Source organism: Megalops cyprinoides, chromosome 7 (genome assembly GCF_013368585.1).
Source record: "Megalops cyprinoides isolate fMegCyp1 chromosome 7, fMegCyp1.pri, whole genome shotgun sequence".
Classification (NCBI taxonomy): Eukaryota; Metazoa; Chordata; class Actinopteri; order Elopiformes; family Megalopidae; genus Megalops; species Megalops cyprinoides.
In genome coordinates, this window is record NC_050589.1 from 9,354,941 (window position 1) to 9,369,873 (window position 14,933).

The 14,933-nt window shown below is 45.4% G+C and overlaps 1 protein-coding gene across 2 annotated transcripts in view; it reads right to left on the bottom strand.

Moving 5' to 3' along the window:
• Window positions 1–14,933, bottom strand: part of gripap1 (GRIP1 associated protein 1) — a 50,117-nt gene that overhangs the window by 22,900 nt on the left and 12,284 nt on the right. The window contains exons 8-23 of one of the 2 annotated variants that reach the window (XM_036533257.1): window positions 14,106–14,154; window positions 13,635–13,705; window positions 13,258–13,305; window positions 13,085–13,116; window positions 12,152–12,199; window positions 11,557–11,656; window positions 10,825–10,902; window positions 7,757–7,849; window positions 6,509–6,643; window positions 6,011–6,106; window positions 5,392–5,604; window positions 4,631–4,744; window positions 3,780–3,857; window positions 2,467–2,562; window positions 1,131–1,187; window positions 543–642 (exon numbers count right to left, since the gene is read on the bottom strand). In XM_036533257.1, coding sequence (XP_036389150.1) covers window positions 543–642; window positions 1,131–1,187; window positions 2,467–2,562; window positions 3,780–3,857; window positions 4,631–4,744; window positions 5,392–5,604; window positions 6,011–6,106; window positions 6,509–6,643; window positions 7,757–7,849; window positions 10,825–10,902; window positions 11,557–11,656; window positions 12,152–12,199; window positions 13,085–13,116; window positions 13,258–13,305; window positions 13,635–13,705; window positions 14,106–14,154 — 1,408 coding nt within the window. The remainder of the gene's footprint in view (window positions 1–542; window positions 643–1,130; window positions 1,188–2,466; window positions 2,563–3,779; window positions 3,858–4,630; window positions 4,745–5,391; window positions 5,605–6,010; window positions 6,107–6,508; window positions 6,644–7,756; window positions 7,850–10,824; window positions 10,903–11,556; window positions 11,657–12,151; window positions 12,200–13,084; window positions 13,117–13,257; window positions 13,306–13,634; window positions 13,706–14,105; window positions 14,155–14,933) is intronic. The other variant, XM_036533258.1, reaches the window with a different exon arrangement.

Here is a 14,933-nt window from a genome sequence, read left to right on the forward strand (position 1 = left end):
TAGATCATCCTTAAGCGTTTGGTGAAGAATATTAGTCTGAACCAAAGTAATTCATTTTTGTCTCTATTCATAGCAGCACAGTAGATTAACGTTGGTTGCACAGAAAGTAAACGTATAAAATCATCTTGACCATTCACAGCTGTGATCAATGAGTTAATTCTGTCCCTGCAGGCATCTATGCTGTGTGCAATTTGATTTTATATTTGATATATTTTTATATTTCTGTGTACTCTGTACACACGAAAAGTCTTGTTAATGTTACACACTGCCCGCCTTTGTCTTTGTACTTTTACATGTATGACTATGTATGTGAGATATCTCTAACATTGCCAAAGGCAAAAATCTATCAATCTTTGTGTTTTGAGCACTGTTAGTTTGGACAGCAAAGATTACGAGTGGGATATAATGATTTTACTTATTGTTTGCATCAAAGGTGTGGCCTTTCTTTAATACCCTTCCACAAGGTAAAGTCTCTCCATAGCATTTGAGGTGTTTCCTGGGTAAGGACCAGGATGGACAGTCTGCTGGTCCTCCCACTGTACCTGTCCTGGTCTTGGTGTTGGTCAGGATCTCCTGCAGTCGCTCCTGTAGTTTATCCGCCCTCTTCCTCTCCAGGTGGAGCTGTCTCTTTAAATCCTTTAGCTGCAGGAAGGAAACCCAGACTCATGAGCCAAAATGGACCCTCATATCCGGCTACAACAGCGCCATCACGCAACAAGACCCTCTCTCCTCCGATTTCACACGGACTCCTGTCACAAGGGCCTGCAGGTTATTGAGGTCATTCTAAATGGGCATCTGATTTATAAAAGCGAGAGGCACCCAACTGACAGCGGCAATCTGGATCGAAAGTCACAAAGAAATCAAAAAAACGGGGCCTCCAGGCAGCACCGCACACCTGCAATTAACTGCCGAACGGATTTTAGCACCGAGGCGCGAGTTGGATAATTAGCCGCCAAGGTCAAGCTGGCTCATCAATAAACGACCCAATTTCCGCGGTCGGGAGTGGAGGGGGCGCTCTGTCTGCCACCTGTAGGTATTATTTTAATTTACTTCCTTGTAAATTAAAACGGAGAGCTGAGTCATGGCTTCCTCTCTGGGCCGCTCCTAGCCGGTAACGGCTCTGCACTCACCGCCGCGCTCCCTTTCTTCTCCAGGATCCTCTGTCCGTCCACCGTGTCCTTAATCTCCTACAGGGCACAAAACGCAGTGAGAGGAACCTCCACGCAGGCCTATCGGCCTCTCAATCTGCAGTAAATATCAATACTGTAACGCTGCACAGATCCACAAAACACCCTGGCTCAGTTCTTTTCAGCAGATTCAAAAGGTGTGATCTACTTCACTTTTCAGAATATGTGTTTGCTTGTTATCAGCATTTCATCATGCTTTAGGCTGTTTTAAGTTGTTTGCTGTTTGTGTCTCCTTATTTGGTTTAGAGAATACGGTAGTGAGGAATGAAGTAGTCAGATCTGTCCTTCTCCCTGTTAATGTATTTAATACCTTTCTTTAATGTTTTTTTTCCCCCACAAAATCATGGTGTTCACCCTAATACCAATACCTTGTTTTACCACGTACTGCATTACCTACCTACTACATAACTAACTCTGTTGGTGGCTGCAATGTAGCCACACTGCTACCTAGCTGAACCCATAACAATATCATTACCGCATAAGCACCACATATTTCAACTCTGACCTAGCCTGTTGTAAATCAAGCCAATGAAATGACAGCCTCAATGACAGTAGCTGTGTAATTAACACCAGGTCAGCTGATGCCTCACTACGTGTGCAAAAAAAAAAAGGCACCAACAGAACACGGCCACATTTTAATCTTTACGCTTGTTCTACCAAAAATGTCATCTAATATGGACCTTTTAATTTGTCTTGGAGTTTGATTAAATTGAGGTTTACTGCCATTGACCTAGGAAGCCTAATCGCACAACACCGAGGAGACTGAAACTTCATTATTACTACAGAACTTTACAAATACAGTTTCTGTTCTCATGGATTCTCTGGTAGCGTTTAAGTTAATAAAATAAGCAGGGGAACAGAATCTGCAAAAACACCTCTTTGTTAAAGGCACACAGAATATACGTGAGGAGATATGGAGACTTCTGTATTTAATTGAACATGGTGATTCAGATGTACTGGTAGGGGAGTGAGAAAATGTGAATATGTAAAGAATATCCTTAATGTCGTGTATACCGAGCTGCCCCAGCCATCATTGGCTGTGCTACATCTGTCCTCTCTTTGGACTAGAAAACTATGGAAATCACCTGTAGCCCTCCCTTCTTTTGAGTTTGCGTTTTTTTTTTCTGTTCTGTCTTACTGTTCTCTTGTTAATTTTCTAATTTGTCCTAAATGCGTTTTAAACGTAAACTCAACAAACGTGAAGTTCAAACAAATATGCCTCACGTCTGGAAAGATGCATGAGACTGAAAGATGCCTATGTCATTATCCAGGAGTTTACCTGCTTCAATTTGCCAATGGTGGCGCCATGCTCATCCCTCTCCTTCTCCATATTAGCCAGCTGCTGCCTCACTGCATCTATCTCTGCTTCTTTTACCTTGAGACAAAAAAAAGAATTATAAGCCATAATTATTCATTTCAGTTACTTTTCAAAGTTTTCCCCAAGCTCAAAGTGGTGCTGAAGTATTGCAATGAACACATAAAATTACTGACAGTCAGTTTATAATCTGTAGACCCATAAAACCTTTACCAAAACCACTGACATTGCTTTAATGTCCTTTTGAAGTCATTTATTTTCATTTTGCAATATTATATTTCAACTGCTTTAAAAACTGTACAGTATCTAGCAATTTTTCCTGACACGCACAGAGTTAAGATCCACTTTCACAATGTTCCAAATGAATACTTTCCAACCGAGCTGCAGTGAGTGGAGTGCAGCTGTGTCCACCATACCAAATTCTCCACTGGAAAAAGCAGACATGGGTTTGTGATGGCCCCTATCACATGGATCCCTACAGGATACTTCTAAACTGATCCAGATTACAGAAAACCCCAGCCCTTTGCCAAAAAGGCTTTGGAAGAACATCACTGCATGGTTGGTGCAAGCAAACATGAACAAATTATTAAACAAACTATTAACAGCTTAAAACAAAGCCGTATTTATCGTGTTAATGATGGGCTTAGCTACTACGTTCCTAGATGGACAGTTAACGGGAGGCACAGACATTACACTTTTTTGGCTACTGTAGAGGAGGCCTTGCTGTTTGCTGTTTGTGCTTGCACTGTCCTCCTTCATAAGGGGGAGGGATTTCTGCAGGTGTTCACACGGTAGGCAGACATGCCTGGCACTCAACGTTCAAGGCTAAGATGCCCATTCAGCTGTGTGTGCCTCACTGCTCAAGCTTCCATATTCTACAGAGATTTCCTGTATGTTTATGTATTGTATTACACTGTGTTACATATAACGTATGTAAAAACTGCTAATTTCACCTTTGCACAGAACAGCACTGACGTATCATGGAATTACAAGGTATAAGTTCAAGGCATTATTGAATGGCAATCTATGAGTGGCAGTTTAGCCTGAATGTATAAGATTTCAAAAACCACAGTAAGAAATACACTGCCCAACAAGCACAGACAGACATAATTTCAACTGACTACGCTGGCGATGTGAGGCACACTTCCAGCCTCCCACAGCAAACGGTACACTCAATGAGGCCTGCAACGGACCCAATGCCCACGGGGCTCGGTCACCAGCGTCTACGCGGGGGGTCGTTCCACGGATGGGGGGTGTCCGTGAGAGATGGAGCTCACCTGCAGCCGCTCGGCCTGCTCGGCCTGCAGCCTCTGCACCTGTTCCTGGTGCTCCAGCGTGTTCTTCTCCACTGTCTCCTGCTCAGGGGAGGGGGGGGGGGGAGAAGGGGAAAGAGAGGTGAAGTGAGGGGCTGCTCACAACGGCGCCACCAGGCCTCTGCCAACAAGCCACTCAGTCCTGTCTCTTTTCATCTACGAGACCATCCTCTGGGAGATATCCACGGTAAAACCCCATTATCCAGGGCACCCCTGTCCAAGCGTCTGCGAAACGGCGCGCACGCCAGCGCAGACAGAATGCAAATGAGAGCGCAGTCAGAGCACGGGTTCGATTACATTCTACAGAATGTAAAAAAGAAAAAAAGACATCTGAGATAATCTGTAATCTAGAGCAGACGAGTGCATTTAACATTCAATCGAAATCAGATCACTGCATTATTCATGAGCATGCATGGGCCGGACAGAAATCGCACGCTCAGCTTTAATTCAAATGGGCCTTTTAAATGATCATGCATATTCACGAATCACTCTCAATCTACAAAGCAAACACAGACTTTGTATTTCCCATCACTGGTAATACCCTTTGGTCTAAGTATTAATACCTGTCACTGTAAGAAAGATGTAAATCTCAATAAAGACATAGCGATACTGACATCTAGTGGTCACTAACGTAACGCAGTCCTCTCATTAAGGATGACTTGCAGCTCCTTCTAGTGAGTGAGACATGAATGTATTTTTTTATTTGACAAAGAAATAGGTTATGAAAATCTATACTGGTGCTTGTGTTAACGCCTGTGGTAGCTTCAATGAGGTGTGACATGGTAAAGCCCTCGGTCAGAGCCTCAGGTGAGTACCTCAGCTTCCTTGAGCCTGCGTTCGAACCATCCCTTGGTGCCCTCCATGGACTGGATTTGAGCCTGCAGCTCCTCCACTGTCTGCTGCAGGCTCTCCAGCTCTCGCGTGCGTGCCTGGAACGAGCAGGGGGCATGAGATAAAGCCATAGCACCGGACGCAGGAGTCGGAGCACTGAGCACAGAGACAGGCTCGTAACCTGCGCCTCTGAATCCCGCCGCTTCGCAGCTCTCTGCTCTGCCAGCCTGCTTCCCACCCACTCCTCTTTCCTCTCCCTCTCTCACACACAACACTATCCTCCATTACCCACGCCTCGCGCCTCCTCCTCGGTTCTGTCAGATATCAGACACCCTCCTGCATCTCCCTCTCTCCCCCCTCATTCCTCCTGAACTTCTGGCCTTTACATTGCATTGTCATTTAGTAGACGTTCTTATCCAGAGCAATTGACACATATTACGATTTTTTTTTTTTTTTTACATAACCCAGAATTGCCTCAGTGAATATCCAGCTGTATAAATGGGTAATGTACCACACCCCAGGGTATTACAGCAGTGCCCCAGTGTGGAATTGAACCGGCAACCTTTCAGTTAGGAGTCTAATCTATTTGGATCTAATATATTCCGGTACACTCTGTTACCCTGTTGCATCTGAACACTTCACTCCAGACAATTATGGCTGGGTGTGGATCTCCTTCACTCTATCGCTTGGTCTCCCTTTACCTTGTAGTCTTACAGCGGGGAGCAGACTCGCTCCCCCTCCTCACCTTCTCGTCTCGGAGCTGGGCGCGGATCTCCTCCTCGGTGCGGTTCTTGTCCTCGTGGAGGCCGCGCAGCTCCTTCTCGTAGCGCGCCCGCACCGCCAGCACCTCCTTCTCGTGCTGCAGCCGAGCGTCGCTCAGCTCCTCCTTGTGTCGGGACTTCTCCTGCGCCACCTCGATGGCCAGCTCGTCCAACATGACCTTGCGCTTGTCCGCTGTCTGCAGGAGAGGAGCGCGGGGAACACAGTCACTCCGCCTCACCTGAAAAACTTTCAGCGCCTTCAACGCCTTCCACACCTTCAACGCCTTCCACACCTTCCACACTGGGCCCTGATCTGCCATGGTCCAATGGGAGCTCACAAAAGGAACAGTGCTGGATGGCTGGCGGACAGATTTCTTTTACAGATAAAACTACTTATTAGCATAAATTACACCTCTTAGGCTTGGATATTGGAGTTGTTTAAATCGAGAGATTTTTGTAGAGCTCATCACTACAAAAATGAGAATCGGAGGCTTCTACTTAACCTCGAACAGAATCCCAGGCCTCTCTCTTTCATAAGCTCAGTGCAGGGATTGAGTCATATTCAAACCCCGGCCGAGTTATTCATGTGCGTTATTTCTGTACCTTTTTGGTCTCCTCCAGCTCCTGCTGGATCTTCTCCTTCTCTTGGCCCAGTTCCGTCAGCTGCTCCAGAAGTCGGGCATTGGCGCGGTTAGCCTCCTGAACAGGAAGGAGCGGGGGAGGGAACCGCTTAAACATCGGCCAGAGGTGGCCAAACGGCTCACGAGGCATATCAGTGAAACTCAGACGGTTAAAATCTCAGTCTCTGCTGCCAAACCAGCCTTGCAAAGCAAAAACAGCCATGAGATACTACTCCCTATCTGAAAATATGAAACATATTTAAAAAAACAATTAACAAGAGGAGCCAGAACCCGCTGTTAGATTGTCTGTGGGCTGATGCAATTATAGTTAGAATATGAGAAATCGCCTGGTATTAAGATTACTGCTCGTTAGGGCAGGCCTGCTTTGCTTGCAGGTATTGTGCACGCAAGCCTGACTTTAAATCTTTCTGTTGTAAAATGAAAGCCAGGAATGCTTTGGGTGCTGGGAGGTGGAGCAGACCTGCAGCTGGGAGTTGAGGTCATCTCTCTGCGCCAGCAAGTTCTCCTGCTCTGTCTGCCTCTGCTGCAGCTCCACGTTCAGAGCCATGTTCTGGTCCCGCAGCAGGTTCATCTCCTGGGTCTTTACTGTCTGGATCTGATGGACGCACACACACACGCGCGCATGCGCACGCGCACGCGCACACGCACACGCACACACACACACACACACACACACACACACACACACACAAATCCATGCACACACACACACACACACACACACACACACACACACACAAATCCATGCGCGCACACACACACACACACACACACACACACACACACACAAATCCATGCGCACACACACACACACACACACACACACAAATCCATGCGCGCACACACACACACACACACACACACACACACACACACACACACACACACACACACACACACACACACACACACACACACACACACACACACACACACACACAAATCCATGCACACACACACACACACACACGCGCACACACGCACACAAATCCATGCACACACACACATACACACAGACACCACATCAGCAGACACTAGGGTCAGTATCACAGAGAAAGAAGCTGTTTGGTTGAGCTCTGGGTCTATTAAAAGCAGCACCAGGTTAAAATATAACACAGTTCAGATTAGTTTAGATCAGGTACTCCGGTGCAAGGGCCAGGTGCTTTGCTTTGCTTTCCAGCACAAATGCAGAGTGCAAGGGTCCAAAACTGAGTGAAAGATGCTATGAATGAATAATGATCATTAATAATTTCTTTATATGCTACCTTAAAGTGTGCATACACAGCAAAGTGCTACCATGTTAATATATTCGGAAAACTGGAAAAAAAAAATAGTATGAATGAATCATGATCATTAATAATTTGCCTATACAATCACTTAATATTTTGCTTTGTAAGCACACTTATCATGTTAATATATGGGGGGGGATAATGACTATGAAACACAATATAAATAATTCAGTATTAGGTTAAAACCTGTGGATGCATGGTTATGATGGAGTAGAAAAAAGACAATGAGAAAAAGAGAAAAAAAAGAGAGGAAATGACAAAGGAATTTTTTGACTCCTGAAGATGAAATTTAGAAAATTAGAAAACACTTGTGCGCGAACCGGGTAAAACTACCGCCTAGCCTGGCTGGGATGAGTGGTAGTGATGGGTGAATGATGGCAGCACCCACACACTCGGTGAGGGGGCAGAGGCAGATGTACCTGTTCTAGAGCTGCTAGGTTAGTCCTGAGAGCATCGCTCTCGCTCAGGATGCTCTCCACCTGCTCCTGACTCACTGCACTCTGACACGCTACCTGCATCACATCAGCCACAGACACGGACCCCAGAGAGAGGGAGAGGGGGAGAGGGAGAGAGGAAGAGGGGGAGCGAGAGGGAGGAAGAGGGGGAGAGAGAGGGAGGAAGAGGGGGAGAGAGAGGGAGAGAGAGGGAGAGAGAGGGGGAGAGAGAGGGAGAGAGAGGGAGAGAGAGGGGGAGAGAGGGGGAGAGAGGGGGAGAGAGGGGGAGAGGGGGAGAGAGGGGGAGAGGGGGAGAGAGGGGGAGAGGGGGAGAAAGGGGAAGGGGGGGGGGGGGAGGGAGTACGGGGACGGGGGAGGGGGGGAGGGAGACAGGGGAAGGGGGAGGGGGGGAGGGAGAAAGGGGAAGAGAGAGAGGGGGAGGGAGAGGGGGAGAGGGGGGGGAGAGAGGGGGGGAGGGAGAAAGGGGAAGAGAGAGAGAGGGGGAGGGAGAGGGGGAGAGGGGGGGGAGAGAGGGGGGGAGGGAGAAAGGGGAAGAGAGAGAGAGGGGGAGAGAGGGGGGGAGAGGGGGAGAGAGGGGGGGAGGGAGAAAGGGGAAGAGAGAGAGAGGGGGGGAGAGGGGGAGGGAGAGGGGGAGAGGGGGGGGGGAGTGGGGGGGGGGGAGAACGGGGAAGAGAGTGTGTGGGGGAGAGAGGGGGGGAGAGTGGGAGAGAGGGGGAGAGAGGGGGGGAGAGGGGGAGAGAGGGGGAGAGGGGGAGAGAGGGGGGGAGGGAGAAAGGGGAAGAGAGAGAGAGGGGGAGAGAGGGGGGGAGAGGGGGAGAGATAGGGAAAGATGGAGAGGGGGAGGGAGAGAGGAAGAGGAGGAGAGAGAGAGGTAGGGGAAGTGAGAGAGAGAGAGGGAGAGAGATAGGAAAAGATGCAGAGGGGGAGGAAGAGAGAGGGTGAGACGGAACAGAGAGAGGCAGAGAGGGAGGGACGGTATAAGGGAATGGACAGAGTGTGGTCATTACATGCAGGGATACAGAAAGAGAAAGGAAAACGGGCAAGAAGAAGAAAGTCACAGGAGGAGAAAGACAAGAGGGGAAATTAGAAATCAGATTTCGCAGGAGGCCTAAAGGATTCCAGCATAGAGATACATAGGGACAGCAGCCAAGAAATGAATGATTGTACCCACATACTGGGGGGGGGGGGGAAGATTACAATTCTTATCTTAAAATTTGCATCTTCTCTCTGTGCTGTCTAAAGTACCTGAAGCTCATTTAAAATGTGTATGCCTGCAGAGTTACCACATGACATTGCAGCTTCCAGGAGACAATATAATTCAATGAATAATCTACCAACATTTATTAACTTTAAGACATACTGGTCCCAAAAGACCATCACCAAACAGTCTGTCTCTGTTACTCAAGTCCACTTCACACCCTCAATCAGGCTAATCCTTAATTATTTAGGTGATCTGCAGTACCAGGGGTCAGCTCCATCATTAACAGCCAATTAAATACTTTCCTCAAGTTTTACAACTGTAGAAAATCCATAAGGAAGAGTAATGGGGACTCTAACTTCAGTTTAATTCTACTTCAGATCTGTTGAGGAAAGTGTGCATTTTTTTTTTCACTTCAGTCGTTTCAGTCGAGGACAAGCCACGTCAACAAATGTAGAGAAGAGCACTTTTTTTTACTGTAAAGTGTAGAAATAATTAGAATTTACAACAGGTTTTCCTGGTGCTGACATTACATACCGTTTTATAGTGCTGAAAAAGCAAGAAGAAAAAACCAGCATAATACCTACAAGTCTGAGGCATTTTTTGATCAATACTCAGCACCAAAGTCGTCCAGGAAACTCCATTTCCAATGTAAGGGCGCGATACTGTGCCTATTTATGTCTTTTGAGAAATCTGTTGTGATTTGAGTTTATGCTACGGCTATGTTTATGGTTTGGTGTTTCACAATACTGCAGTAAACCAAACTACGCTGATTTTTTCAGATTTTTCGTCTTTCTGAAACTGCTATATAGGCCCACTGTCTAGCCATTTAAGGGTCCTTCCCCCGAGTTGCATTTATTTGCAGGCTCAGTGAATATCAAAGTACTGAGAAACACCTCTGCTCGTATACTCAGCCTAGCTTTAAGCTTCCGTCCCCGCTACAGTGATTCTTCAATGTATTACTGTCACTTAAATCTCAGTATTGTCTTTAGTAAATCAGTTAAGCTGTAAAATGTATCTGAATGATTTATCTTGCTTTATGGGACTCCCTATCCAACAAATCCATATTTGCGAATGCCTGCTTGCTGTTAATCTCTTCCTTTAACAGTGTTTGAATGTCATTTTCTTTTTTTGCGCAGTCTGTGAATGTGAGGGTTGGCTGCTGTATGAAAGGACAGGCCGCTAATGAGCTTATTGATTCATTGTAGCGTTTGAACGTGGACAGTGTTATTAGCTCTAGATTAAATACAGGTGTGTCAGCAATGTTGGGGGCAAAACCTACAGGGACGATTGAAGAGTGGCTTTGAGGCTCTTCTCTTTTAAACTGATGTAAATGAATGTGCACAGTGCCTGACTTTTAATGAGAGCTGTTTTTGTAAGCCATTCAATTTTTGCACACAGCTATACTCAATGTTACAACTTAATAAGCACAGCACTGGCCAGCTTCCTTAGAGCGGGGAATAAAATCTGATGTTTAAAAACATCTCTGTCCCAAAATTTCAAGGGCAGGTTATGGGAGAGTTTCATTGAGTTTACACTGGTGAGTGGTGAAGCAGATCATCTTGAAAAGAGGCCTCACCAGAGGAAAACGTGGTGAGAGGTGTAAGCACACGAAGCTCGGAAAGTTCTCCTTCATGTTTTCAACAATCCAACTAAAAAGATTTGTTCACTTTTTTCATCAGCCAACAGAAAATGTGATCTCCAAACCGAATTCGAGTACAAATGTTAGAAAGTCAGTTGAACCATTTTATTCCCATCTCCTCACTAAGAGGCCAGAGGTAGCTCAGGAGCAGCAGTGTAAAGGAGTACAGGCCGAAGGTGTGGGTGGGGGTACCTGGTCTTTGAGCGCATGAACAGCCAACTCATGCTCCTTCTGCTGGCTCTGCAGCTGCTCCTTCAGCTCAGCGATGCTCTGCACACACAGAGAGACAAAACCACAGCCGGAGTGTTATTTAAAACCGGCTGCGACCGCGATGAGGGATGCGTAGCCTAGCCGTGCCCCACTTCTAAATCATTGTGGAAATCATCTCCAACGTCTGAACGCGCGACAGCGACCCTGACATTATTCTTATTTATTTGCTTAGCGTAGGTAGGTCAGCTAAGCTTAGAAAATAAATTAGAATAACGTCAGCGTTTGAGCAGCGTATTTAGCATTTTTGCTGCTGGATATCCGCCGAAGTGATTCAGACTGAACACTCTGCTCGAGGGTGCAACGGCAGTTCCCCACTGGGGGATTAAGCAACAAAATTATCATCACAACTCCTGTTCTCATGGTGTCCTAAAAATGTGTGATATGTGTTTCATGCAATGCTTTCCAAGGGTTTATGAAGGTGTGGTATGCATTTTATACAGTATACTTTTCAGGTGTTCATGAATATGTGGTATTCGTTTTATACAATGTTTTTAAGGAGTTTAGAAATGTGAGATACATATATTACACAATATAGTTTGTGAATGTAGTATATTTTATCTGCCTTATCTTTATCTGTCTTTCACTGTATTATGTGTAAGTTACCATAAGGCTGCCTTTGGCATTCTGGAATAGACTGTTGTGTTGATGCCTCACCTGATTGGATGACATCAGGTCCCCCTGTAGTTTCTGGATTCGTATGTTCATGGACTTCACCTCTTCCTCCTTTTTCTGCTGAATCTCTTCAATCTTGGTCCTTAGATCAAAAATGTATAAAAGTTACTTCATGCGCTTGGTTTCTTCCTCTTTTATTTAGTGTGTCAGCTTTCAAACAGATTAGAAAGTCTCCACCAAATGGTCCCACCAACTTCTATAAAAACAAACTGACAAACTAGTTAAATTCCGATATTTATTACTGGCCTTTCTGTCCATTACTGGTTTTAACTAAAACATACTGTAAATAGAGTTCATAATTTAATAAATTTGTTGTTTTGACTTTAATATGTCTGTTCCACAAGGGCTTTTGTACATTAAAAAACACATTTCACACACAGATATAAAACTATGGTATCACTACAGTTATTAAAAAAAATAAAACATAATGACAAATTTCATGTTATGGCAAATTATTACAGCCTGTGGCAAGATGAATTTACCATACATAACAGTAACTGCTAAAAGTCTTACTGGGATACTGAGAAAATGTGAATTTCAGAATTTTTGTGATACGGAGTTCTGCCTTCTCCCTCACCTGCTGTCATTGTAGAGAGCCTCCTTTTCACCTTGCAGACGCAGGAAGCTATAAAGGAAGCGACAGGAGAGAGGCTGTCAGGGCGTTCTGAAGCCCCGCGATCAAGCTGCGCAATGAGACGAAGCTGGGGGGGGGGGGCAGCTCTCTCTGCACATGCTGCAGATGACAGCCACTGCCAGCACCACAAGTTGGGGGTTTGGTCTCATTACACTCACTGGCCGGCTCTCCTCCACACCTCGGCCCGCTGTGAAACTGCTCCCCCACCTGCAGACTACTGAACAGTGACGCCTGAGAGAGCGGGGGGTGGGGGGGGCTGGGGGAGGTCACAGGTTCTCACGGACGGCCAGCTTCCCCTCATCCCGCCTCACTGACAACTCAAACTCCTGCCAGCCTCGCGGAAATGGGAACTTTCCGGCACCATATTTCTAAGAATGAAATGCCATTATAACGGCACTGGGATTACAAAGCACTTGTCAGGAACTTACAAGTGTGCAAAATCCCATTTCAAAAGGCTGGCTTATGCTGCACTGTGATGGTATAACCACAAGACTGTGGAAAAATGAGCACAATGCCGAGAAAAATTTCTATCCAGAAAGCACCATTATACACACACTGTGCAAGTAATGAAAATGTCCGTGCAGGATAAAGAAACATGACTTACTAGAAACGGGCTACATCGTGATAACATTGCACGGCATTTATAAAACAAAGATTTATTATAAACCCTATTTATCTGTGATTATACAGAGACAGGACTAAATACATTTTTAAGTACCTAATGTTTTGTACCAAAATTGTTATGAGTTTCTCCCTTTTGATATGGTTAAATGAACCTACACTCCGTGGCAGGTATTTGACCATAATATCCCTTACCTGCACACTTATCTAAGATGTCAATAAAGCATGCACTGAAACCTGCCAATGAAGCCTTACCTTTCCTGTTTTTTCTTCAGCTTGTCAGTTATCTACAAGGGGAGAAAATAACACTTTTTCAGATGATGGTTTGCTTTAGCCTTTACCTTATTCTTCTGTGCTTATTATTACGCTGAAAGACAGAAATGACAAATATATTTGAAAAACTTTCTCAAATACAGAAGTCTGGCTACCTTAGCCAGGTCCTCTTGAAGTTTTGTTATGTCAGTTTGTTTGGAGGACTGAAAAAATAAAGAGAAGAATAAGTTACATTTACCTGCTGAGGGCCAAATTGAGCATGACCACAATCCACTTTTGATTCCCCAAACAGCAGTGTTGCTCATTTCAGTTCATTTTACAATGTTAAGTACTGATTAAAAAAAAAAAAAACAAGTTACTAAAATCTGTTAAACAAAATGAAGGGGATACAATGTGACAGACAGAATGATAGGATTCCTTGTGTGTGCGTGCAACTAATGCTAACGCTAATGCTAACGTGCCCTGATCAGTTATTGATTTAACAGCTGAACACAGGGGTTGGACTCCCAGCCAGATGGGGTCTTCACTGTACCTCCAGAGCCTGGAGCTGCTCCTTCAGCAAGCGTTTCTCCTCCACCTCAGTATGCAGCTGCAGCTGCACCTCTGAGTCACATAAAACAGCAGCATTAATGGACACAAAGGCTGCCAGGTTACTTCATTATTTTTAACTAAACTGTGCTCAGATCAGATCGGGTGAGGACCAGCTAGCCTTCAATTATTTATGTGACCTTCAGGCTGACAGTCGACAGCGTAATTAAAGCGGGAGCCGTGTCGGCCGGGTGCCAGTCAAAACGCGGCGGAGTGAGAGCTCACAGCGCCGCCTCTGACAGGGCCGGGGTGTTTTAATTAAGCTTAATTACCCCCCCCCCGCTGAAGAGAGGCTTGGCTGCGGGGAGCGTGCACACATCCCGATCTGCCAGAGCTGTACTCCTTTCTCACTGGTTTCTTTTCCTGCTTTTTATTCCACAGATGCTACGCCAGATTAAAAATATAAAAATCTCACCACTCAGCTCTTTCACCCGCTGTTCAAGTTTGGCACACTTCGCCTCCGCCTGTAAGAAAGAGTAGAGACAAGCCGCAATAAAAGAGAAGTAACTGACAGCTTTGATCATGCACATTTAAAATCAGGGCTTTCCCTGACAACCCAGCATCATGACTAAGGGGTTTCGAAAAAAATGGACAAAAAACTTGTAATTCCTCTAATTTCATCATTATTCCCTTCCTTTTAAATAATTCAGGTGTTTTTGGTTGTAGTGTGCGGTTCTGACCACAAGGGGGTGGCAAGTGTGACTCAAAGCAGAATGGTTAGGGAGAGGATGTGAACTCTGCAGCCACTGATTGTGCGGTAATTTAGTGCAGAGTTCACATACTTATCACCAGCTGGTCATTTGCAGAGTAAGCGGTGAGGTACAGAACGATTACAGGAAGCATGTCCGTTCACATGGACCAGAGCCAGGCAGCTCTTCATAAGCATAACAATGAGCTGAGGATTAAAGAAACACACCCAGTTTCACAGCATTACATGGTGTGTTTACCCTTCATGAATGTTGAGTGTTTCTTATTTCAGCTTGCACACAATGTGGAGAGCTCACCTTACACTTCACTCCTTACCAAGGAAATTTAGCTAAAAGTCAGATAAAAATAACTTATTTAAACAGCTCGTTAGCCACCTAACTGGGCTAAATATGTTATCACAAACTGTTGAACAAAAGTCAACATCAGCAACCATTAGCAAACAGCTTCCATAGACTTAGTACTGTTAGCAAGTTAGACCAGTGTACACCCTTGCCCCAAAGTGTCATAACCTAAACCATTTCAAAGCCATGAGAAA